This window comes from Pteronotus mesoamericanus, unplaced genomic scaffold (assembly GCF_021234165.1).
Source record: "Pteronotus mesoamericanus isolate MK-2021 breed Mesoamerican mustached bat unplaced genomic scaffold, CSHL_Meso_final contig_55, whole genome shotgun sequence".
In the NCBI taxonomy this organism is placed as follows: Eukaryota; Metazoa; Chordata; class Mammalia; order Chiroptera; family Mormoopidae; genus Pteronotus; species Pteronotus mesoamericanus.
The window spans coordinates 3,531,346-3,559,105 of NW_026555198.1; the positions used below are offsets into that span (position 1 = coordinate 3,531,346).

The window sequence follows — 27,760 nt, forward strand, 5'->3', positions numbered from 1 at the left end:
ATGGGCTTTCTATAGCAAGAATCAATTTGGCTTATGCCACTGATAGTCTATTTGATGGGGGCCTATACTAACTTGTATCAATGATATGCCTATTTTATATATCTAATCACTGCAGATATTCCCACTATAATTGTTTTAGTTCCCCATGTCTGCACGATGATAACCACTGGATTCTATCAATTCAATAGGGAAAAAACCAACCAACCAACCAACCAATATTGTGGCTAAACTGGTTCAGAAATGTGATCAAATAGGTCAGGTAGATATAGCTTAGACTATTTCCTAAAAATGTTGCCTTGGAGGGTATACAAGATCTAGTTGGTGTCAACGCGATCGAAACATGGTTTTGTTTGGTAAAATGAACTAGTGTTGGCTGGAATGACATACTTAATTAACGTGTTGGTCAAAATTTTCCAGAAGTTTTTTTTGTGTTCCAGGGTAATCTACCTGTTTCACTTTAAAGGCTTTTACATAAATGTTCCAAAAATATCAGACAATGCAGAGGCCAAGTGATGAGGCTAACAGAGGGCGATACCTTCTCATTCCCGCAGAAACATTTACAATTTAAGCAGCAATAATAAAAACACACTTATAAAACCATCTTGAATTTTTACAAGTGTGTCCAGGAGGGTAAGGATGTAGAAACCACATCCAGGGAATTTTCTTGGGTTCGATTATACTCTGGACAGACAGGGCTAGAAGCAACTCAGAGATTAAGCAGCACTATAATTAAAGGAAGGGGAAAGGTTTTGAAGAGGCAAATTGGGATTATCGACTGAAAAAAATCTGCACACAACCCACAGGGAAATTTCTAAGGTTAAAGCTGGAATGTTGGTGTGGAAATTCCTGGTGTGAACATTCTAGGCTAAAGAAAAACATTTATTTTTCCATTTAAAATTCCATATGGAGCATATGCGATCGATACTCCATATGGATTGCTAAAGGTCACATAGAATACTATTAAGGAATCTACTTACCACCTGTATTGGATAACGAAGTTTTTACTATACTTTTTATGCAGAAGAGGAAATTAAGTGATGAACCTGTAAGGAGGGGTTTAACATGCTGTAACTAATGCAATTCTCTAAACAAGGCTTTTAGTTCACGGCAGATATTGAAGCTCCTTCCAAAAATCAGGTTGTAATATAAAGTTAGTTCTTACCCTGGTGCTTCTTCTTCTTACATTCTTTAATACTATCAGGAGAATCTCAGGGAAAAGGCTGATAAATATTAGAAGAACTATGGCCAACCATGTGGATACAGAAGACAGCATTTGAGCAAATACAAAATACATTCTCTGTTGTTTGAGAAAAGGCCTAGAGTGGAAAGAAAATACATAATGGAAAAACAAATCAGTTCATGTCACATGAAACAGAAGTGTAATTGAAACTGTCTTTTGTATTTAAAAGGAATTTTCCTTATTTACATTAATAAAAATAATTGTCTTTAGGACATTCCAAAAGTAGTGAACTGGTTTCATTTATCAAATGTTTGAAATGATAATAAAAAGAAAAAGATGATAAAATATACTTTTTTAATTTTTAAAAATATGGTTATTGATTTTAGAGAGAGGAAAGGAGAGAGAGAGGAAACATTGATGCGAGAGAGAAACATTGATCGGTTGCCTCCCATATGCGCCCAGATGGGTGATTGAACCCACAACCTTTTGGTGTATGGCACGATACTCTAACCAACTGAGCCACGCAGCCAGGGCAAATGCACTTGACTTTAAAACAACTAAGCAATCAACTTTAGAGCTGCCAACTGGAAAATACTTATTTACATTAGAAAATGTTAGGGCTCCAAAGATATGCAAGAAAAATGATGGCTGATTTTTATGCTAAATAACATTTTATTTTGTTGGTTGTTTTATTAATATGAGAGTGGATTTGTGCTCTATATTCCAAATTTAAAAGATATTTTTATAACCCCCTCAAATCCCTATATAAATACAAAAAAAAAAAAAACAAAAAACACCCTGTAGAGCTTATCTCTTTCAAATGGAAAGACTCTACCACAAATATATATTGAGTACTAGTGTGTGCCAAATTGCTTGATAGATAGCAGAATATTGCTAATATGACGTTAAACCTTGGAGTTCAGAAATCCAGGATGACTTCTCATTCTGATGTTGGATTTCATTCCAAGTCATCCAATGAACTACTGTTAGGTGGCTATGTAGAAGCATAAACAGGTTTTCTTCCCCTGCCTGAACTGAACCAGAGAGACACTGGTCTAGGTCGGGATTCACATCACACTATCCTTGGATTAGGAGCCCTAGGCAGACAACTGGTTGTTCCCATTTACTAGATCACACATAGTGCTCGCTGAAAATAAACTTGGTTCTCATTTAAAAATTGATGTTTGTGCACTCTTATATAACATGATAAAAACAAGCTTGTAGCTCTACATATATGAGGACCAGACTGAAGGATAAAAAGTGAGAATAGCCCTAGCCCATGTGGCTCAGTTGGTTGGAGTGTCTTTCCATACGCCAAAACATTATGGATTTCATTCCTGGTCAGGGCACATAACTAGGTTGTGGGTTTGATCCCTGGTTGGGGCATGCATGGGAGTCAGCTGATTGATTGATGTTTCTCACATCGATTTCTCTTTCTCTTCCTCTCTCCCTAAAATCAGTAAATATATACTCAGGTGAGGATTAAAATAAAAAAATAAGAACAGTGAGGTGGAGGAACTTAAGAGGTTTGGGAAAAACTGGTTTCTAGGGTCCCTACCATTCAGAAAAAAACATCTTTAGAACTCTACCCATTATATTTCTAGTTTTGAAAAGCACCCTGACTAATTTTCTAGGCAGTTAGTTAATTGAGCCAAAGGGTTCAGCAGACAAGTGATAGCTCGTCACAGGGTATTCCTTTGCATAGTACCCACAATACTCTGTGATTAATATCTCTGTATTTTTCTTTTTCCTTTCCTTTTTTCTTTTTTAACCTTGATGGTGTCTATAGAGCTTTGCAGGGGACTAGTAAAAACAGAAGATATTATGGGATTAGGTTTGGAGCTCAGAAATCATCATTCTCACTGACCATTTCCAAAGAGGAGTATGTAATAATGTCTCAGGATTGAACATGTCCAGAGATAGTAGCTGCAACCAGCATTCACCTGAAGATGGCTTCTAGTCACATTTTGCTGGTTGCTTTATAGTATAAATTGTATATTCATATAGTAGCTCAACTCACTTCTACTTAAAGACAACACTACAGGCAACGAAATAAAGATTAATACTTTATTTTCAGGAAGTATCTCTAATGAATTCAAATAGGTATGACGATGTCAATCACTTAAAGGATTTATTTACATTAATAAGGAATAGTCTATGGTAAGAGTTAGATTCATAGAATTAATTATGGTACTGTGGCTGAACTACAATTGCATATTATATTTGGTTAATCACCTTTGATTCATGTGTGTATTATTAAAGGAAATAGAGGCTTCCTTCAGCTTTACTGCTTCAATAATTATCTATACAGCTGCCAAATATATGCTCTAATTACACTTTTTGGAGCAGTACTTCCTTAAGTGATTAATTTTTTCATATTTTTTATTTATTAAGGCTTTTATTTTAAAAAGTTTTTTGAAACAATATTAGTTTCTTCCAATTAAGTCTCAAGGGACATAAACATGGTCCTCGCATCTCTGGTAACATGGAATATTTTGCATGTATGATTTTGCTCGAACCAGTGAAAATATGGACTCCTGGAATCTTTATGGTTTACTCTAGCCATGCTTTCTGCTGCTGGCATCCTTATCAGGGGAAGCCACTGATTAATGAAAACAATTGTAATATTAAAAAAATACAGATGGCCCTTGAACACATGGGTAAATATACAGTTGGCCCTATGTATCTGCAGTTTCATATACACGGATTCAACCAAATGCATATGGAAAACATTATTTTTGATCTGTGGTTGGAAAGCCACGAATGTAGAGGGCTGACTGCATTGTTTTATACTATTTTATATAAGGGACTTGAGCATCCACGAATTTTGGTATCTGTAGGGTCCTGAAGTAAATCCCCAGTGAATACTAAGGAACCAAGGATAACAAGGAATGACTGTAGTTTTAAAATTTTTTGAGTCAAAATATTGCACGTGGATTTTCAACTGTGCAAGAAATGGTAGGGGGCCTATGGTTTGGTGTCTCTAACCTCCATGTTGTGGGTAAAGAAAAGAGCTGAAAATCTAACTTACTTTTCATTTCTTATAACTCTCCCAATCATAGCTATGTGTCTCTCAATGGACTCTAATTTCCTTGAGGCAGGGATGCAGTCTATGTCTTTGTATCCCATAGATTATCTTGCACAAAATAAATCCTGAATACATGTATATTAAAACCAAAATGAACTGAATGAATTTTAAGGCCAAGCTGTACATTCTGCCTTTACCCTCCAAAACAATGAAAGAGCGATTTTAAGATATAACCCTCTGAGTATTAAGTGGTATATATTCTATACCTTGAACACCTCTGTAGTGACATGAATGACAGCTCTATACCATAAAGACAGAATACGGGTCAAATAGATAATAATGTACCTATCAGCCACTATACTGTTTAGAAACTTTACACGATGAGTATTTCCACAAGAAATCAAATGTTATGTCATGCTAGAAACTGCACTTTCACTTCATAGAGAGATGTTTACACACTTTCAAGTTGAAAGATTTGGGCAGAGGCTACCAGAAGAGAGGTTTTTTGAGTAACTCACGCAGTCTACATACTTATATTTGAAATCTCACTGAAATTAGCAGTATTATTCATTAGAAGTAACTTCCAGTCCATTTATATTGAATATTTGCCATCTTATATAATAAAAACTTTTAAAAGTATAATATTTGCATATATCATGTATATACATATACTTATTTTGTTATTTACATATCACTCACACATATACAACTGCTTACCAAATAATTCCTCCCCAGAAGAATGAGAAAAATACATAAAAGGCTAAAGAACCCCAAATCACAAAGTGATTTATCCACGTCCAGAAATGAGTATCCAAGGCAAGCTGAAAAGATACAACACAAGAGATTTCACGATGGGTATGACTTATACCAGGTAGTAATGCACTATGGTATTTGGTAACTTGTATACAATATGATACCTACAGGAGGACCTAGCTTGGGCCAGGCTTCCAGAAGGGATTGGAACTAAAATGGGGACAGAGTCCAGGCTTTTCGAAAAGCTAGGGTAGGAAAGAGCTGAACTCTGCCCTAAGTCCTCTAGACTCTAGAATACAGGTATGGAGATGTGGTCAAGCAAGGAGCTAGCAGGTATGGGGTTACAGATGTCTCACTAGTAAAGGAAGGATGAAGAATAAGGTAATGGTAACATGTAGGAGTCTGGAGCCCCAAGTCCTCAGGTAGTGGTGGCCAGGGAGATGCTAGCAAGAGGAGAAACCCTAGCTCATGGAGGCAGGTATACTGAAAAGCAGAAGAGGGAAGGGTAACTAGGAAGGGTGAACAAACTACAAAAAGAGTATTGATAACTCATACACAACAGATGGGAGTAACTAAATACAAAGGAAACTGGCTCTATACATCTGACTCATGTAGCAATGGATCATGGGTCTGACTATGCAGTGTGCCTTTCAACTGCAAAAACCCTTATCTAGCAATTAAATTAACATTTTCATTTGTCTTAGATTTTAATCCCTTCATGTTCCTGACAGGGTCGATATTTTCAAATGCAATATAAAAGCAAGAGAGTATGGTCTGCTTCGCTTGCTTATAATTTCTGGGTCATGTGAATTAATATCCAGGGCATTAAATGATCAAAGAGGAGGTAGTATCTCAGTTTTGGTACTTGCTGTGACACCGTGTTCCTCAGCTCTCTGATACAGTTCCTCATTCATAAACAGGATGTTGATAACATTGTTAATGTAGCCCAGCCTTGCATCCTCACCCTCTAGGCTGCTAGGGGAAAATGTCACAATAATATCCATCCAAAGAACAGGGAGTGGATGTCTTCTGAGGGACTCAATGAAAGATGTTGCGGTAAGGCCAACTTTAACTATGAAAGGCCCCTGGAAGCCCTGGGGCCATACACAAGGCTGGGGGGGAAAGGGTGGCGAGGCTTCTATTTAAAATCATGAGCCTGTAAAACATAGTAATAAATAACAACTAGCATTTATTGTACTGACCATATTCTATGTGTCAGACTCCATTCTAAGTGCTTTATGTGTATCACTAATTGACTTCTCACACACACATACACACAAATGCTAAAAGAGCTAGGTGCTAGTTTAATCTCCATCTTATAGAAGAGGAAATGGAAGTACTAAGAAACCCAAGGTTATATATAATCCACTAATAAGTAGCAAACTGAGATGAATTGTAACATTTTTGGTAGTCCTAAAATATTGCTGTAATAGTAGATGCAAACATATGCTAGTTCTTTATGGTGTTAAGAAATTAACCAGGAATAAAATTTTAGAGGGGGATTGTTTAGAAATCTATTGTCAATTATACTTCTGAATTCTAGTTCTGACCACTGGGTGTACTGGAATTCATTTAAGGGAACTCATTCTTAGACCTCATGTGAGGTGTTTATTACTGCAATGATCAAAAGAATTTGATTCTGTTTTCAACTATAAGAGAGCCTCAACTCATGAGCCTCAAGGGTAGCATTCATCAAGGCTTCAGAGCCATTATTACGTGACTGCCAAAGATTTTGCCAAAACTACCCTTGTATGTTACCTGCTATATATTTTTACACATTTGATCATGAATACAGGTAAATTTCAGTGATGAATACATTATCTAAAATTTAATCACTACCAAGCTCTTCTGCATACATATTTTGCTGAACTGTCTTAAGTACCCAAATTCATTTAAGGCCTGGTGTTCTTAAAGAAATATATAAGTTTCAGAAATATTTAAGTACTTAACATGGTAACATACACACACACATACACACACTCTCTCACAGTCTGATTATATACCACTTATAATATCTTGAAAATAGCTGGAAAGAAGGAACAGATTTCTGACACAAGTATAACGTATGAATTAAAAAAAAAAACAAATAAAGAGGAGAGACAATATACAGTAAAAAAAATGATTTACAAATAGTATACAAATGCCTAAATCTCCAGTATCATACATATTTTAGCAAGCATTCAGATTTGGATGACAACCCATAATAAAAATAAAGCTTAGAAGACAAAAAAGACATGTTAGTGAAAGACCAGAACGTATTATAAAAAATGGTGTTAAATATAGTTGAATAAATGAAAATCTAACCTTCAGAGTTACAGTGAATACTAAGACTGTAAAAACAATGGTTCCAAAAGTCCAGTTTCCATAGACCTGAAAAAAAATTTATAATTACATGTACTAACAACACACAAGCCTGCTTAAAAAAAAATAAAAGCCAAGTTTAATCTTGTGTATAACTGCAAAAAAAGTTTGTGTGAATTATTTGGGGAAGATCAGGTCAAAATGCTGGATTTTATTGTGACCTTAGATTTTCTTAGTCAGGTACAGCACATTTGTGGTCAGTAGCATTTATTTCCATTATTCCATGCAGCATCAAACAGGGAAAACACTGGTATAATAAAGGCAGAAAAAAAATCCCATTCCACTAACAGCAATGTTCATCAAAACAAGTCATTGCATGACTTGTCGCTAAAGAGATCGATATGGGCTTTTCCTGTAATAAAGAACTGAAGCTCTGAAAAGGACTAATTTACAGACAAATGGACTCATATTTTTAAAACAGAGTCTTTTGGCTGTAAATATTACAGCTGTCAGCATGTGCACATCAAAGAAAAGCAGATACCATGTATAAATCCAAACAATGGCAATGAATGGCACATATGCTTGCCAAATGCTGTCAAGATCTGAATGCATAACATTAAAACAGAAAATGAAATGTAAAAGGTTTTCAAAAAATAAAAACAAAAAATTAAGGTTAATAGAAGCAAAAAAAGAACTTGATCAAATCATACATGTGCGTTACGTTTAAGTGCTGATGGCAGTTCTTAAAATGTACTGTAAATTTAGCAAACATTTAGGATGGTGCTATATACAGTAAAATCTAATTAACCTGGACATCATGAACCAAACAGGGGCGATGAATTGGACATAAGCTATGTTGAGACTCCCCATGCACCACCTGAAGAATTTGCTGAGCAAATGAACCATGTCAGTAGGACTGCAGGAAGAGTAACCACCTACTTTGCAGCAAACTTTTTAAAAAGCAAGAGTCATGTCTATATAATTCATGTGCCAAATAAACGTAACATAAAAAGTGAAAGTCACAGAATGAGTCATAAAGCTAAAAACTTGAGAAATCATAAAATCTAATTCCTTCTTTTTAGTGATGGGCAAAGTTGACTTGGAAAGCTGAAGTGACTTGCCCAAGGACATGCAGAGATATGAAGTAGGGCCCGCTTCTTGGCAAGTGCTGCACGTGTTACTATAAAATACTAGATCTGTATTCCCTAACACATATGACTACCTAGGTTCTAGACATAGTCATTGTATTCAGGAAATTCATTCTGAACCTTAATTTTGTTTCCGATTATGAATATAAAAAATGAATGATCTTAAAAGAGGAAGCCCAGAAATAGCAAACATAGTGAAAGCAGCACGCAGGGTGGTGGGTTTGATTTTTCTCCTGTGTGGCTGAAGGAAGACCTCACCCCATTAGCAATTCTCTCCTACAGCATAGCCAAGGCAAAATCATCCCAATGCAGGTGCTAACCTATGTAGTTGCTTGCTGGGAAGGCACTGGGAGGAACAGTGTAGCCTTTCTGGAGAATACTACGCCACCATGCGGAAGGGAATTTTAAAGATACGGCAGTTACCCCCTTGAACTCTAAGCATGGAAGGCCACTATGAATAAGAACTGAGTGGGGCCAGACTTTGCTTTTGAAACAGGAAATGCTTTCTTTGGTCACATAAAAGTGCAGTGGTCTAAAGTATGAAATCCCAAAAACTCTGTTCATCCAATAAAAATTACAGCCAAGTTAAATTAAGCTTCCAGAAAGTTTGCATGTAACCTCTCTAATGCACACAGGAAGTTAATTTTGTACTTCAACACTTCTATTGTTCTAAAGAAGTTGTGAAAACTAAGTACTGTACCTTTTAAAAATTTGCAAAATGATTACAGCTAGAATATGTGTATCATCGATCCAATGTCTATGGAAAAAAAGATTTTCCATAAGTCATGTTTATAATACCAAAAGGGTAATAACATTTTTTTACCTTTGCATTTTCTTCTAGGGATGAAGTCTGAAAAAGAAAATAAGTCCCAAAGAAGAACACTGTCCCTTCAAATACGGCCAGTAACGTCCAATATAAGAAGGGGCCCAACTGTAGCATGGCATTGCCAGAAATTTTCCTATTGAGAAACAGGAAAAAAATACAGGTTAATGAATCTTTGTAGTCTATTTAAAGATATGGTGAAATGCCAAAAGTGCACATGGAGTTTGACCCTATTATAATGACGGGAGCTACCCCTGAGGGTAGGGGCTGAGGGACTGAAAGGCTTTTGGTAAAAGGTCAGACTGAGCTACAGGTTTATTTTCATGTAATCACCTCCTGACTGAGATATTGGAGTAAACTGTCTGAGCACTTCTAAGTTAAACTTTTGGCCACCTGACCACAATATGATCACTAATAATGAGCCCCCATTTACTGAGTTCTTATCATATATCAGAAAATTAGGTTAAGAGTTATATATATATATATATATATATATATATATATATATATATATTTTCCATTTTAATCCACAGAAAAACCACACGAGATAGGTACTTTTACCAATCCTATCTATAAATATTAAGGAGCTGCAAAAAGGTGTATCATAATGCTTCGCAAACTTTGATGCTCATTAGAATCACCTGGGGATCTCTGAACACACTGCCAGCATGGTTCCCAAAGTCATTCTGATTTAATTGGCATGAGGCTAACCTGGGCATCAGGGTATTTTTAAAGCTCCCCAGGTGATTATACCATTTGGGAATCACCAGTGTAGCAGCACACTGGGGTTCACTCATTTAGTGAGGAACAGAGCTAGTATAGAATCGTAGATTTACTCGACTTCAGATCACATGCTCTCAACCAAGATACCTTTGTTTTCCAACTATAGTTGTTAAAGTATTTCTTTTAATCATATTTCTTCCTGGGAATTTAACCTTGTTTGGTCTTGGGATGCCCTTTATATCTTTCAATTGAGTCAAACAACATGTTTGAAGCTGGACAGCCATGCTTTGATGAATGGGAGGTGGACAGATCAAAAGTTTAAAATCTGTCAAAAGTAACACAGTCTTGTCAGTTCAAGCCAGAATATTAAATGAGGCTACCAATTCTAATGAAGCAGAACTACAGAAAGAAGATGGATTTGTGCATAGGTTTTTATTGGACTCTATTTCAAACCACTCCTAACATTTATCAAAAGGTATCTAATGCCTTGAAAACAGCATGCCAGTCCTCAGTACTACCAAGAATGTCACTGGGCTGTATGGAATAAGAAACACCCTTTTAATATAAGTGCAACTGATCCTCATTCAACTGGTACTGAGTACTGTGGGCTTTCCTGAAATGGTGGTAAGAACACAACTTTTACTTAGTAAGATTTCCAGGTATGTTCAGATGAAGTTGAGGGGATGCATAAAGCAACACACTGCTGTTTGCCTTAGAAAGATTGCAGGAGAAAAGAGGTAGCTGCTTCCCAGAAATGAGCTCTCCCCATAGTCATTGAGCTGGATTCCTAAGGCACCTGGGAGCCACAGAGGAGGCACCTCCTTAAAGATCCTTGCAGGAACTGCCCAGCAACTGTCAGCCACTGGGGCTTTGAGAGTCACTGTCTTGGGCCGAGGCAGAAAGTGGTTCCTGTGTTTCCAGACCTTCTCTGGCAGTTACGCTACATACTGTGGGAAGATGGGCAGGAGCATCATGGCTTTCCAGCTGCACTCAGATAAAAGGCTAAGTTGCTAGGAACAGAATATGGCAGCCAACATGCACGAGAACATCAGAGAGAATATAGATCTGGGGAGCAGCTGACCAGCAGCGCAAGCCTGAGCACCTCCATAGGACGGGGGGCAGCTACTGTACTAGGACCTTTCTTTTGCCTTTTAAAGCTGTAGAAGAAACACACCATGCCTCTCCCTTCTATTAAAGAACTAGTTTACTTTTATCATTTCTTTTGAAAATATTAAACCATCTAATTATGTTTTCCTTGTTTCATGACAAAATGTATGGAAAATGCTTAAGTCAGTAAATCCCTGATAGTGAAACATAAAATATGCAATGCAACTGCAGAGAGAGCCACATACGAAGACGAGGATTTCATATTTACAAAAGAACACACGGAGCAGTGGCGCAATCTACAGTGACAGGCTGACAGCAGGGTCTCATCAGAGCAGGCAAGAAGGGAAACTGAAGTTTGGGCTGGGCAACAGGTTTGCCATGGCTTTCATTTCTGCATCACATGTGGCAAGTATATCCTCTATCCAAAATTGTTTAGTAGTTGAAGACCTACACTTGCTATTCAGTAAGTAAAACTTCACGAAAACCCTTACAATAATTTGTACTCAACAGTTTTCTTCACGTTTTCAACATTCTTAATGTTCAGAAGTGCTCAATACAGCCCTGAAGTGGAAAAGGGTGTTAGAATAAGAGAAGATCAATAGCTACCATCTATTAAAAACTTAAGGAGGGAAGGGGGGCAGGGGAAAAGGAAGGGAAGGGGAAAGTCAAGGAACATATAGCAAGGACTCATGGACAAAACCAAAGGGGAACAGTTGAGGGAGGGAGGGAGAGAGGGAGAGAGAGGGCAAAGGAAAGTGGTGGGGGGTAGGCAGAGACAAATGTATTTGAAAAAAATTAATTAATTAATTAAAAATAAATAAAAACTTACTATATGCCAGGCACTGTTTTTTTTTTCCAAAGAGATTTTCACAATTCTTTTATTTGTTCATTCATTTAATTTATTTACTTTTTAGAGAGAGGGGGAGGAAGGGAGAACGAGAGGGAGAGAAACATCAGTGTGCAAGAGATACATCGGTCAGTTGCCTCTCACACGCTCCCAACCAGGGACTTGGCTCACAACCCAGGCATGTGCTCTGACCAGGAATCGAACTGGCGACCAGCACTCAATGCACTGAGCCACACCAGCCAGGGCCAGACGCTGTTTTTTAAGTTCTTTTATGTGTAGTCACTTGTTTAATCCTCATAAAAACATTGTGGATTAGGTGCTGTTGTTACCCAGATTTTACCGAAGATGAAATTGAGGCACATCTCAGTTAAGTAACCTGTGCAAGGTCACATAGTTAGTGGGTTGCAGAGCCAGGACCGGAACTCAGGCAATTAGCTTGAGCTCTTGCTGGGACTGAGTGGGAGGGATTCTGCTTATTGCCGCCCAACCCCACTTCAACTAGAGCAATAGCACTATTGGCCTTCACTTTTGCTGTTAGAGGACACAGTACACTGTTGCCTCAGTTTGAAAACCACCGGCCTCCTGGTAAGAGCACAAGGCTAGTCATCAGGAGGACTGAATTCTGAGCTTGGTTTGGCCTCTAGTGATACCTGTGTCCTCAGGCAACTCATTTCTGCATCCTGGTTACTCATTTAAAAATTAAATGAGAGCCCTGGCTGGTGTGGCTCAGTGGATTGGACATCGGCCTGTGAATGAAAGGGTTGCTTGCTTCGATTCCCAGTCAGGGCACATACCTGGGTTGCGGGCCAGGTCCCCATTTGGGGGCATGGGAGAGGCAACCGATTGATGTTTCTGTCACACACTGATGTTTCTTTCCTTCTCTTTCTCCTTCCCTTCACTTCTCTCTAAAAATAAATAAAAATAAAACCTTAAAAAAAATGAGAGTATGGGAGATGGTGCTCTGTAAGATTTCTACCAAGGTTTCTATGATTCCCCTCTACCTATGACTATCCATTTACAACAAATGTAGAGAAAGAAAGAACATGTTAAACAATGCCATCAATGCAATGGGCAAACTCTAGATCAGAGGAAACTATACAAGTTAAATGATCCAGTTTCATCAATAAAAATTGCCAGGTTAACCTCAAGAAGCATATTAACCAATTGCAATATGTGGACCTTACATCCTGAATCAAATAAGAATGCTATTCAAAGAAATGAGTCAGTTGGAGAAATTGGAACATTGACTGAATATTTGATATTATGGACTTGTAAAATTTTAAGCTATGATAGGTACTGTTATTTTTTAAGTCCTTATCTTTAAGAGGTACATACTGAAATAACTGTTTTATACAACGTTTGATATTTACTTGAAAATAAGTCTGGCCTGTGATAGAGTAGACAGGGTTATTAATGAAAGGGAAATGGTTCAGAATTGATAATTGGTGAAGCTGAGTTGTGAGAACAGGGACATTCACTGTATTAATAGGATTTTTGCTACTTCTGTGCATGTTTAAACATTTCCTTTAAAAGTGATGATGATAAACTTTATAAATCTAGTTAAGTCTAACAATTACTAAATGTGAATTTTATGAGTCATACTGGTTAAAGAAATTCCTTAATTTGCACACCTTTCCTTCATACATGTCAACCACCCAAGTCTTTCTTCTGCACTTGCTGTCCACTATTTAGCAATGCTTATAATCTGCGGCAAATTAACATCTTTATCCTTATTTTTACTTACAAAAATTCAATCAGAGCAAAGGTTAAGCAACTGGCGCTAGTGCCAACTCCACTCATCCATACAGAAATGCATGCATTTCCAATGGACACAAAATGAATTTAATGGCTTGATGAATTATTCCCTTCAACAAAACAGTTTTTAGAATGGGGATAACAAAGGGAGAGAGGCTATGCTTCAGGGGCATTTTATAAGAGAAAGCCTAACATAGAATCATCAGTTCAATCCATTATAGGTAGGAATCAATATTCTAAACTAACACAGCTCTTTGTGTGAGGCTTTTTTTTGGTAGCTAAAATACTGTCTTCCTCTAAGACTCCATAACTCTATGACAATGTAGTTTCAAGTTTTAGGAATTAATAATTTTGAACTAAATGGTTCATACATATTCAAGTAAAGGACCTATACCTAGGAAATATGAGTATATCATCTTCCTATTGAATAGAACAGAACCATGTGATCAAACTAGGTGAGGAGTGTGTGTCCTTCTCACCTTCATCTGAAGTGAAAACCACAACTTTGTAAGTCTGAGGAGTTTTAACTGTAATATTCAACTTACATATACAACCGGGGATCTGAGGTCAGAGTGTCAATGTTGATATGTTGTTCCAGTAGACTATAGGCCAGGATGGGCAAGGATGTGAAGCAGATATTGTACATTGTAAGGTAAGCAGCATCATATAGTGGCTGAAATGACAACAAAGGAGAAAGAAATGTACTGTAACAATCATCAAGATGATATTTGGGTGTTTGAAAAAACACAAGCTAAAACAAGACAGATGCGTGATTTTCTTCCTACCTCACTAACTATTCCCTCCCATTCTCCTATTTTCCCCAAGCCCTTTGTTGGAATGTTGCAGAACTCAGTGTTTGGAACTTTTATTTATACTCATTCTCTAGGTGACCATGTTCAGTTCTGTGATTTTAATATTAGCCATTCACTGCAAATTCCCAAATATCTAGCTCCAGCCAGACCTGTCTCCGTATATCCAATTACCGACTTGACATCTGTTCTTGGGTGTCTATTATATTTCAAACTTATGCTCAGAACTGGATACCTGATCTGTTCTCACCTCAAACCTTTTCCTCCTGAAGTCTTCCCCTTCTCAGGCAAGGGCAACTAAATCTTTCTGATCAATAAGAACCAGAATCTTGGATTCACTTTTGACTATTCTTTTTCATACCTCACATCCAATCAATTAAGAAGTGTTTATTGGCTCTGTCTTCAAATATATTCAGAACTAGTGAGCACCTCCACTATTACCAACCTACAAGCCTCCTAAATGGGTTCCCTGCTTCGGCCTTTCACCCAAAGTCTATTCTAAGCCCTGAGTAGATCTATTAGAAAATAAGTCAAATCAAGTCATCACTTTTTTCCAAGTTCTGAATGTAAAAAGAGAACATTTCTGGGGTGGCCATAAAGTCCCTCTTGATCTGGCTTCTCCTACCTGTCTGACCTCATTTCTCATCTTTCCTGCTCCTTGGCTCATTCTACTCCAGCAGCAGTGGCTTCTTCACTGCACTTCTAACATGTCAGGCACATCCCTGACTTAAGACTTCCTTTGAACTGGCTGTTGCCCATCTGGAACATTTTTTCCTGTAGACAGTCCTCCCTCACTTCCTTCAAATCTCACCTTCTCAGGGAGACCATCCTTGATTTAACTTGCCACCCCCCGTCTCTCACAGACATATTTCTCCGCTTTATCCTGTTTTTTTTTTCCCCTATAGTACCAATCACCTACTAACTTATAAATTTATTATGTTTACTATTTCCTCACACTAGGATTTAAGCTCTATGAGGGCGGGGATTTTTATTTATTTTTTGACAGCTGTAGCTTGAGAAAGAGCAAAGCAGCCGCTGACATCATGGAGCTGGCCTAGCACTCACAGCTAGTCAGGGGTGTTCTCCTGTCAAACACACACAATTTCACAGAACTGCAACATAAGATAAGGACATTCTGTGACTGTGATGAATCAAAACAAAAAATAAAACCACCCCACAATCACATCTGACAGAGTATGAATACCGTCCAAATCATAAATAATGACCAACATCCCCATTCTGGCTAATATGAGTGACTATTGCTTCTTGACCAATGATAGCATAAGCCTCCTTCTAGTCTTTGTTCCTTCTGGATAAGATATATGAAACACCCATTCATAAAATTACCCCTGCTCACTAACAGCACCTCATCTAGAGCAAGGCCCTATTTCTTAAATCCCTCTCCAAATTACCCGACTTAATCCAAATCTTATTAAGACTTTTCTAACACTCTCTTCCTGAGAGGCCCCACTCTTTCTCATGGTGCATACCCTTTCTCACTGCATCGAGTAAGAAACAGAATTTGATCAACTACAAGTGTGTTCCTGGTGTTGTTTGGCTAGAGGGCTTTGAAAACGTTGAGCTCTTAGAACTCAGCATACAAAAAGCATTCAATATTGAATGAATGAATGAGTAGAGATTGGAAGCTATAATATATTTGCGCAAGACTGATCTGATATTTAAAATTTTTCTTCATGGAAAAAAATCAGGGTATTCTCTGAACATCATTTTGATGAAAATACTTACTGAGTTCAGTATTTTCCTACACAGTGCTAAGTGTTGTCATGGAACCATTGCTGGTGGTCTAAATAAATAATATCCCATATTTGTCTGTATTTTCCCACATATAAATCCTATTTGATTAATAAAATGCATTTAAATGTGACATAAATTAACAAAATTATGCATTTTCAAACAATGGCTACTAAAGATACACTTACTATCATGATGAGAGCTGTCTCAAAAAGGTTGAGAAAAACTTGAATAGACCCTTAGTTTTTTCATTAGTTGACTTCAAAAACATTTACTGAGTGCTTATTCAGTGATAAGTACTGGGGACAGAGAAGATTCATGCCCTTGTCTGCCAAGGCACACAAATCAGAGAGGAGAAGGCAGACTCTTGAGTGTACAAAGAGCTGGGGGAACCCAGAGGAAGGGATGATTATGGCCTATAGTAGAAATAAAGTGAGATAATGTGCATGCAAAATTCTTAATGAAGTTAAAAAGATGGCTTTACATGGAACATGGAGATACTTCCCATGTACAAAGATTTTAACTCAGCAAAAATATTCTATGGAATTAAAAAGTACTCCCAAAAAAGTGTTACATTCCTTTTAATTCTCAAGGGAAAGGACTAGCCTGCTGGCATGTAACACTATATCTTCATCAGAAACTACCCATTTTCACTAATGAGAAAATGGAAAAAAAATAACTCAGACTGATTGGTGTGTAATTTGTCTTGAATTTCATTCAAACAAAAGAAGCATCAATCTACTTTTGTTCCACTATGGTACTCTGAGGTTACATGAAAGAGAATTGTAATTCTTAGATGCATAATTAGGAAAGATAGAATGTTCTCAAAACAAACAACAGGTTTAGCTGACAATACTGTTTCTTAAACCTGTTACAAATTTTTTTTTTTCATGAAGAAAAAAGATCAGTACTATTCTAGCTTTGCTAAATTAAGAGCTGCTTTTTGCTTAAAGAATCAGGATTTGGTCACATTTTCACATTTTCCATAGCTCGGTCTCCAAGTTCAGGATTGAAGAGAACACCTGATACGGACCTAAGATGAAAAAGGCCGACTGACTACCTGTAAGTACTCGAACAATATCTGCAATAAAGGTTGCTGCACTCAGCAGAAGCACCAGGCCAAATTCAGAACTAATGATATTGTACATGAAGTCACCATCTCACAGACCTTCCTTTTACCTGATATAATTTTCCCCTAAGTCATAGGCCCTAAGACATCTGCATAGCTCCCTCATCTCCTTAATATCTCTGTCCAAATACCTCATCAGAGAGAACTTTCCAAATCAGCTTCTGTAAAATAGTGACCCTCTTCCCCAGTCATACTGAATTAATATACTATACTTTTTCCTCCTTCAGAGCACTTATTGGCACCCAACAATATATTTATCTGATTGCTGTCTGTCTTTTCCCTAGCACTACATTGCGAGCTCCATAGAGGCAAGGCTTTTTGATCACTGTTGCATCCCCAGCACTTAGCCTGGCACATGGTAGGCACAAAGGAAACATTTGTTAAATGAATGAACATACTAATTGAGCAACTGGGGAAGCCAAACACCAATTCCTATGGAAACCTAAGCAGTTAAGGTGACCTAAGCAGACCCCAGGCAGCCCATGGTCTGAATCTCAGCTGGTTTTATTAGGAATAAGTCCTTCCTTTCTTCATACAATTTGTGCTTGGTAAACATCTTTTAAAAGGATAACTAAGCCACAGACTCCTTTCAAAATAAAAACAATGTTTTAACCAGATTAAGCCTCTTTTCCTTTAGCATTTTCCTACAATATTTGAAACATCTTTTTAGTACTTGTATTCATCTAAGCAAGGAATTAAAACAGTTTGATCAACAGTAATCTGAATGTGCAAGAAAAGCAGCTCATCAGAATTCATAAAACTCTTTGTAGCTAATGCTGTTAGTTTTGAATACAAGAAGGCTGACCGCACTTCCTACAGCTAGATGATTAATTTGTAAAGTGAACTGCTCAACTGGCATCGTGTGGCTGATGACGTGGCACTGATGTAAGGGAGAGCATACCAAATGGTCAAGAGGCAAGTTCAAGGGAAAGAGAGAAGTCACCTCCCATTGGGAAGAATGCATTCACTTAAAAATACTGCCAAGAAATTAGAAAAAAATCACTTCTACCATGAGGAATTAAGCATATCTTGAAATTTAGAAGCTGAATCTGTAACACCTATGGTAACGTTACCAGTAGCTCATCTTGGCGATATCAATGAACTGCTCACAGATTAACTACGAAAATTTCTGAGTCATTGAGCATTATAGTTCCTATATTTAGCTGTACCTGCACTAGAAGCAATGCAAAATCCATTTCAGTTGTTAAAATGGAGAAATGTGCACGCTCATCCCACCTCTTAAATATCAAGTTAATATACAGCATATTCTTTATGTAATAAATATTCAGAAAACAATAAAGGGCAACCCTGACCAAGTGGCTCAGTTGGTTAGAACATCATCCTATATACCAAAAGGTCAGGGGTTCAGTTCCCGGTCAGGGCACATACCTAGGGTATGGGTTCAATCCCCAGTTGGGGTGTGTTTGGGAGGCAACTGATCAATTTTTCCCTCTCATCAATGTTTTTCTCTAAAATCGATAAATATATCCTTGGGTGATGATTTAAAAAAATAAAAGAAAACAACAGGGGGCAAAAAATGCAGAGTTGTTCAAATAATCCAAGGTTTTATACAAGAATTACAGCTTTATGGCCAGCTTAAAGGTTAATATTTTTCTAGAAAATCAACCTGAGAAACTGCAAAGGTGTGAGATTTTATGTGAAAATATTAAATTATAACATTTCAGAATTATTGGAAAACACTGTATACGTTAATACAAAGAAAAAAATCAGAATATTCTTTTAAAGCTTATCTCCATTCCAACCAGGTATACTAAATAACTTTTAAAATGAAGTAATAATAAGAACACTGCTAAAGCAAAAACACAAACATTTGCTATTGTCAAAATGCAAGACAAGAAGATCAACTGTTGAACCAAAAAAAAAAAAAAATCCAACAAAACACAAACCTCCCTTTACTTTGGTCATACCTCTCTAATATCTACAATCCAATAAATATTATAAAAAGGTAAGTTATTAATAGCAAATGTAAACTACATTTTAAGAAATAACTAAGGAAACAAACCTGTTGTGAGAATCCGCAGAAGAACTGGTACAAAAATTGTGGCAAAATGAAACAAAGGTTCTAGAGGGAAAAATGGAGAAAAGCGTTAACGTTTTCACTTAACTTTCTAAACTAAAATAGGAAACTACTCCATATAGTTTACAGTCAGTCCTAAACCCTTCCAATATCAGAATGTAATTAAGTCTCTATTCTGGAGTTATAAGGAAATAACCCAAAAACAAATGACTAATTCATATTAATACCAACTTTTGCTCTACCAAGGCAGAAAAGTTCTTACTTTATGAGAACCTCTTGCTATTCTTTGTTTAGGCAAGAAACATGACCATACAACACAATACAAGTACCTAATGGTACTGTACTTTAAATGCCAATTACATTTGCAAAATCATTATAAAGTATAATGACATAAAGTTAAGTGTATACAGGGGAGGGCAAAAGTAGGTTTACAGTTGTTCATATGGAAAAAAAACATTTGGTTATGATTATTACAAAAGCTTTATTAACTCTGAGTTTCCTGTACTCACGACTATAAACCTACTTTGGTCCAGCCTGTATTTTAAGTCAATTGATGTCAATAAAGAGTTAGGAAATTATTACAGTGTATGTTGACATTAACAGTATCAACTAATGCTTTACTACCTTTATTACTGCCTCATCAAGCAATCAACTTATTAATACTGATCATTTATTATATGCAAAGATGGCACTGTGGGTGATACAAAAACAAAACAAAATTTTTTATTCCTAAGGGACTTACAATTGAGAGAATACCAAAAACAGATTTAAAAAACACTGAGAATTCACAAGGCACTAAGTTACTAGGTATGATTCTAAATACTGAAATTAATGTCTTCAGACCAAACTATCAGAACCAATACTTTCAAAGGAGTGCTACCCCTCAGGGCATCCTGTGACCTTATTTGAATGCTGCTTGTCACCTGTTCAAGTTGTCTCTGGATTTCTCTTGGGCTACATTTTCAAGAGCCCATTTCTGAGCCATGTCAAAAAACCAGTGTCCTTCTTTCTGTCACACATTCTCATGTAGGTAATTTCCCAGGCTGGGACACTAGAAGCTGTTTTAAAAAATCCAATGTATCCTCAAAGAATGAACATCTCCCAGGCTGAGGACTCTTAGGTGATATACTATAGGCTCTGGAGAATGTTCCTAAAGGAAAGCGCTATCTGTTTTGAATAACTCCTACAGCATCAGAGTAAGTGTCATAGCTTCAAAGGGCTCGTCACCTGGAAGAGCAACATTCAATTTTATGTATCAGTTCTAGTTGAATGCAAAATATCATAGGAAGCGTTTCTACAATCATACTTTATTTTTTAAAAAGTTCTGCTGTTGGAGGAGGCAGTGCTTTGTGGGGATTATGGGGGTGCTTTGTTGGGAAGGGGGGTCTGACACTCCCAACTAGAATGTAATTTCCATGAGAACTGGGACTTTGCCTTATTCCGTTATGAATTCTTAGGGCCTAAAACAGTGCTTGGCACCTGGTAACACATTCAAACATATTTGTTGATTTTGACTGAATGAATAGAGAAGTTAGGGGTTGAATTAGGTGCTAAAGATGAATTGGATATGTTGATAGCAGGAACCAAGGTAAGGCCTTATGTATTTTAAACAGATAAGTTAAGACAGGGCAAGACTATGGGGTGCCTTAAAAGCCAGACTAATCCTTAGACAATGGAGAGTAAAGTTTCTGGAAAACAGCTGAAAAGTGGTTTTTGGTTTTTGTTTTTTTTTTTAAAGCGGCATTTTTTAAACATTAACCTGGCTGAATTATGAAAAGTAGATTGCATGTAGAAACAAAGCAAGAAAACCTGTCACTGAAGTACTCCAGCGGTGGGGCAGTAGCAGAAGATGCAGAAAGGCCTCTTAGCTCCCCAAAAGAGGGTCAAAAATATTAGAAATCATCTTGGGACAAAAGGCAGCACTAAAAAAAGGAATACTGCAAAGTCAGTAACTAAGAGATAACAGGCACAGAGATCCTATGAAGACAGAGGGCACCACCTACAGAAATAATCCCCTCAATTGGGAACCATTAATTACTGACCACACTAGTAAACTTTAGCCATTTTAATGCTTGTTTTGTTTTCCTTAACAGAGTATTCCTTCCATCTGGTGGCAGCTGAATGAATTGCAGGTCAAAATCTTAAAGAGGCAAACCAAGCGTCTGGAATTAAGGATCAGATGGTAGACAGATCTCTATGGCAAATCTTCATGGGCTTTCCCACTAGGGGAGGTAAGAGGGAATAACAACCCATCTCCACGTGCTGCTCAGTTACTGAGTCTAAGGCCTGACAGACCATAATTATGATGTACAGAGTCCTGGAATTAGAGTAAGTAAAGCTACTGTGGAAATCTTGCTCTGTCACCTCCTACCTGACTCCAAAGGCAAGTTATGTAAGTTCTCCGAGTCCTAAATTCCACATATTTTAAAGGGAAATAATACTAATTGCCTCATAAAATATTTGTGAGGATTAAATAAGAAAGTACTTTTGTCAACCAGTGAATTACATCACACACAATAGGTTAATCATCATTATTAATTACCATCGGTATTTGGCCTGGATACCAGTTGATATCGGTTGACAGGGTCTTACCAAATCTGTAAACCTGAGGTCAAGGCTACATATTTTTTTGAAAATATAAAGTTAATAAAACCTGAGTTTCATCACAGAAAACTGACACACAAAAGCAGTTGCTGAGCTTTCCCTCCTGTGAAATATAGGGTAAAAAAATACCCTAACTACTTGAATCATTTAAAACTGGTACATTAACTTGATAATATACCAATAAACTGGAATCTAATTAAGATCTTTGGTAAATTATTCTCTGATAGACAAAAATAAGTACGCAGGCCCAGTTTAACATGCACCCTGATTGGTGCTAAAAGAAAATCAAGGGGTTGTTGGGGAAACTACCTGAGTGTCCAAACATGGTGGTCTGGGATACTGCACAGTAATTGTGTTTTAGATGAATATTTAACTGGGTGAAAAAATACTCACAATATATTAAATAAAAAGGGCAAAGTGCAAAACAGTATGTTTTGGGGCTGACTGCTAATAGGTTTGAGGTTTTTTATTGGAGTGATAGAAATGTTCTAGAATTAGTAGTGACAGTTGCACGTCATAGTGAATATACTAAAAACCACTCTTTTTTACACTACAGTGAATTTTGTTATTTGAATTATACCTCAATAAAAAATGAAAAAAAACTCAGTACATATAGTATATAAAAACTATGTATACAGACATTAATTTGTGTAGACAAAAGAACAGGTCACATAACAATGTTGCCATTTGTTCTTTCTACTGGTATGCATTTACAGAGGACTTCAAAAATTTCATTTTAGGAAAGAAGTTATGTATGAAAAATATCTTGAGAACACTGTTATATCATTCTTTTATTTAGAGTATTAACCCACTAAGTAACATCCTCAGAGAACTTCATCTTGAGGAGAACCATACCAGTTTCACAGAATTGAAAATTAATCAAAATCAGTCATGATTAGAGAGGAAGGACCCAAATGGAATGCAAACAAAAACTTAACTAAATATATTACATATAAATGACACAACCACACTAAAATGGGAGAAAAAGGGGAAAAAGAACACCTTTGGAAATAGTTTTTTGACTATATACTCCAAGGCTAAAGACAAAAAGAACTGCACGCAAACATATTACTGAAGTTAGTCAGTTTGTTTTTCCCAGGAGTATGAGTTAGCAATTCTGAAACTACTTTAAATGTATTCTAGGACTGAGCAAATAAGTAAACATACTGAGGGTAATGAGAACCAGGTTTCTCATCACTGGAGAAAAGAGTTACAAATAAGGAAAGGGGAGAAGTTAGAATGACCCTTGTGGTATTGGCTGGAATCAAACTGAGTTTACATACTGATAGCTTGGATTTGTATTTCCTAGGTCTGTCAACTAAGACCGAGAACCAACTTCAGCCCAGCAGCAATGAGTACAACTAGCACCCAGATCTTGATTTTTTTAATTAAAAAAAAACACACTTATTGTCTTTAGAGAGAGAGGAATTGCAGGGAGAGAGAGAAATATCGATGGGAGAAACATCAGTTAGTAGCCTCCCATATGTGCAATGACAGGGAATTGAATCTACAACTTAGGTATGTGCCCTGACCAGGCATCGAACTCCCAACCTTTTGGTGTATAGGACAATGCTCCAACTGAGCCACACCAGCCAGGACTTGATTTCTAAATACCATTTGCAAATAAAAGAAATTAGTGTTCCTTAAAGAAATGTTTGAATCAAGGGCAGGAGCAGGAAAAATACAATATGAGCTTAAAACATCATGTGGGACTAGAAAATGAAGTCGTCAAAAAAGATTGGGGATGTGGGCAGGGAGTAATAGGGAGTTGCTACTCAATGGGTATAAAGTTTTAATTATGCAAGGCAAGTTATAGAGGTCTGATGCACAATAGTGTGCCTAAAGTTAACAAAACTGTATTGTACACTTCAAAATCTGTTAAGTGTGTAGATTATCACAGTAAAATAAAAGTGTTATCACAATAAAATAAAAACTTCAATCTATGACAACCTGAGTAATAAATAGTAATGCATTTTAACTCAGAAAAAAAATGTTTCAGTAGCAGAAAGCTCTCTCCCCACCCCACTGGGATCACAGGCTTTATGGTCCAGTAGAAGGAACAGACATAAATATATAAAGAAAGGTACCATATGTCTCAGTAATGATTTCAGTGGAGGGCAATGGCAACACAAGAAGGAAGTGGTCAAATGTACACAGCAGAGTCAGGAAGGGCTTCATAGAGGGTGATGAAGCCACTAGTTTGTGTGTGTGCATTGCTTTTTTTTAAATAATGGAAATCAATTCTAAGGCTAATCGCCTCTTTTCTTTCTTTTTTAAAATTGAATTCCGAGGGTGGGCAAGATGGAAAAGGAGTGAATGAAAGTCACACTGACCTCCGCCCAGGACCAATCTGGAATTACAAGTAACTTGTGGAGAAATTTCACGGAACAAACAACTGAACAATGGGAAGAGAGGAGCCTTTGCCATTACAACCTCGGACAGACAGAAGAATCAGCTTTAGCACAACCTGACTGGTAAGGAGTGTGGTGGTGAATCAAGTAGGCTGGATGGGTTCTCAAGGGCGGCAGTGCCAGAGGGATATTTAACCAGCCAGTGGGATCCACCTGAGAAGAGTGGGGTCTAAACCATAAGCGGGGGTGCCAGGCCTACAGTACCAGAGCCCAAAAAGTACACGTATAACAGCCAGCTGCAAAAAGCAGCAGGGCTGCTCTTTGCCAGAGATGGGTGGCTGGAGACGGAAAGAGCCATTTAAATAGCTAACTCATACATGTTTATCTGCAGCCACTTACCCTGGTCTCTGGCAAATGTGGGGGCAGAGTGGGCTAGAGATGCCTGAAGAGACACTGGGGATGGAGGCTCAAGGGAGAGAATGGAGACAGTAGCTGGCAGGATCGTGGTACAGAGTCCTTCCCCATATGTCAGCACCCATCTGGCTCAGGCAGACCACTCTCCTGAGTGGCAGTAGCATGAGAAGACCCAATTACTCCACCCCCAGGAAGGACTCTTCCCCGCCCTGTGGTGTCTCTAAGCTGGCCTGCTGAGTTCAAAGTGACTAGATTAACAACTGAAGGAGACAGCCGCAGACAGTAGATTCCTAGAAGTCTTGAACAGACTGCCTAAGTTCAGACAGGGACGGCATCTGACATCAGAGGCAGATCCAGAATGAAAAAACACAGCAGTCTCCTACCATAGAAGTTTACACCACAAAGTCAGGATCAAGACAGATCAATTTAAGAAGCAGAAGCAAAAAAAGAAATGGCTCACATATAATGGGAAGACAAAGAAACACCCCCCCCAATTGAAGGGAAAGGAGGAATCCCCACAAAGAGAACCAAATGAAATAGAGGCAAGGGAACTACCAGATATTGGGTTCAAAGCAACGGTTCTAAGGAAGCACAATGAGATCAGTGAGCTCAGAGAGAATTACAAAAATCCGCAGCAAAACTACAAGGAACTTACTGCAAACTAGATCAGCATGAAAAAGGACACAGAAACTATCAATAAGACATAAGAGGAAATGAAGAATACAATTTCTGAATTGAAGAACACAGTAGGGGGAATCAAAATCAGGCTAGATGAAGCAGAGGATTGAATCAGTGAGCTGGAAGATAAGGTAGAAGAAAGCTCCCAGAAAGAGCAAGAAAATGAAAAAAAAAAAACCCAACAAAAGGACTCAAACAGAATGAAGAAGCATTTAGAGAAACGCAGGACAACCTGAAACATAATATCCATATAATAGGGATACCAGAAGGAGAAGAGGATGAGGAAGGGATAGAGAACCTGTTTGAAAAAGTAATGATGGAAAACTTCCCTAACTGGAGGAGAGAAAAAGTCACAGAAGTTCAGGAAGCACAGAGGGTCCCATTCAAGAGGAACCCGATGAGGCCCACTCCTAGTCACATCATCATTAAAAAGGCAAATATCAAAGACAAAGAAAGAATCCTAAAGGCAGCAAGAGAGAAAGAGGTAGTAACATACGAGGGAGCCCCGATATGGCTAGTAGTGGACTTCTCAACAGAAACACTGCAAGCCAGAAGGGAATGGCAAGGAATATTCCAAGTAATGAAAAGCAAAGGCCTTCAACCAGGACTGCTGTACCCAGCAAGGCTCTCAATTAAAATGGAAGGTGAAATAAGGAGTTTCCCATACCAAAGAAGGCTAAAAGAATACCCCTCTACTAAACCAGCACTGCAAGATATGCTAAAGGGACCGCTTTAAGAAGATGAAGAAAGAGTGAGAAAGAGAGAAACACAGGTAAAAGGGGAAAAAAATGAATAAATACCTATTGATATAACTTTAAATGTAAATGGATTAAATATTCCAAACAAAAGACATAGGGTAGCTGAATGGGTAAGAAAACCTGACCCACACATATGCCTCCTACAAGAGACCCACCTCAGAACAAAGGACCTACATACACTGAAAGAAAAGGGATGGAAAAAAAATATTCCAAGAAAATGAAGAGGGAAAAAAAAAAAAAGCCAGGGTAGCAATATTTGTATCACACAAAATAGATTTCAAAACAGAGGCCATAAAAAGAGACCCAGAAGAGCACTTCATAATACTCAAAGGAAGAATCCATCAAGAAGACAAACATTGTAAACGTACCTGCACCCAACATAGGAACACCCAGATATATAAGGAAAATCATGGAGGGCTTCAAGAAAGATACAGACAACAACACACTGATAGCAGGGGATTTGAACACCCCACTGTCAACAATGGATAGCTCTTCTAAACAAAATATCAACAAGGATATTGTGGAACTGAACGACGCATTAGATCAAATGCACTCAACTAATATATAGATTGTGTGTGTGTGTGTGTGTGTGTGTGCGCGCGCGCGCGCGCGCACCTTTCATCCCAAAGAAGTAAAATACACATTCTTTTCAAATGCACATGAAACATTTTCAAAGACAGACCACATGACAGGAAACAAAACAAGCCTCAACAAATTCAAGGAAATTGAAACCATAACAAGCATTTTCTCCAACCATAAGGGCTTGAACCTAGAAACCAACATCAAGGAAAAAAACTCAAAAACATTCAAACTCATGGATACTGAATACCATGGTATTAAAAAAAGAATGGGTCAATAAATAATGAGATTAAAGAAGAAATCAAAAACTTTCTGGAAACAAATGAAAATGAACACACAACAGTCCAGAGCCTACAGGACACAGCTAAGGCAGTCGTCAGAGGGAAGTTCATACCAATACAGGCCTACTGAAAAAACACAGAAACATTTCAAATAAGTGAACTAACCCTCCAGCTTCAAGAACTGGAGAAAGAACAACAAAGCCCAGAGCGAGTAGAAGGAAGGAAATAATCAAGATCAGAGCAGAACTGAATGACATAGAGACTAAAAGAACACTTCAAAGGATCAATAAATCCAAGAGCTGGTTCTTCGAAAAGATAAACAAAATCAACAAGCCTTTACGCAGACTCATCAAGGAAAAAAGGGAGAGGGCACAAATAGACAATATCAGAAATGAAAGAGGAGAAATTACAACTGATACCACAGAAATAAAAAGGATTGTAAGAAACTACTATGAACAATTATATGCCAAGAAAGTTGAAAACCTGGGTGAAATGAACAAATTTCTAGAAAAAATCTTTCAAAATTGAATGAGTAAGCAGAAAGCCTAAACAGACTGATTACAGGTGGTGAAATTGAAGCAGTAATAAAAAACTCTCGGCACACAAAAGCCCTTGATTGGATGGTTTCACAGGAGAATTTTAGAAAACATTTAAGGAAGAGCTAACCCCAGTCCTTCTCAGACTATTCCAAAAAATCCAAGA

The 27,760-nt window shown here is 37.5% G+C and overlaps 1 protein-coding gene across 4 annotated transcripts in view; it reads right to left on the reverse strand.

The window, feature by feature from the left end:
- Window positions 1-27,760, reverse strand: part of ATP11C (ATPase phospholipid transporting 11C) — a 180,902-nt gene that overhangs the window by 10,713 nt on the left and 142,429 nt on the right. For all 4 annotated transcript variants that reach the window (XM_054579565.1, XM_054579568.1, XM_054579567.1 and 1 more), the window contains 6 exons: window positions 19,379-19,438; window positions 14,211-14,338; window positions 9,234-9,369; window positions 7,266-7,331; window positions 4,926-5,029; window positions 1,163-1,316 (listed from right to left, as the gene is read on the reverse strand). In XM_054579565.1, the coding sequence (XP_054435540.1) occupies window positions 1,163-1,316; window positions 4,926-5,029; window positions 7,266-7,331; window positions 9,234-9,369; window positions 14,211-14,338; window positions 19,379-19,438 (648 nt within the window). The remainder of the gene's footprint in view (window positions 1-1,162; window positions 1,317-4,925; window positions 5,030-7,265; window positions 7,332-9,233; window positions 9,370-14,210; window positions 14,339-19,378; window positions 19,439-27,760) is intronic.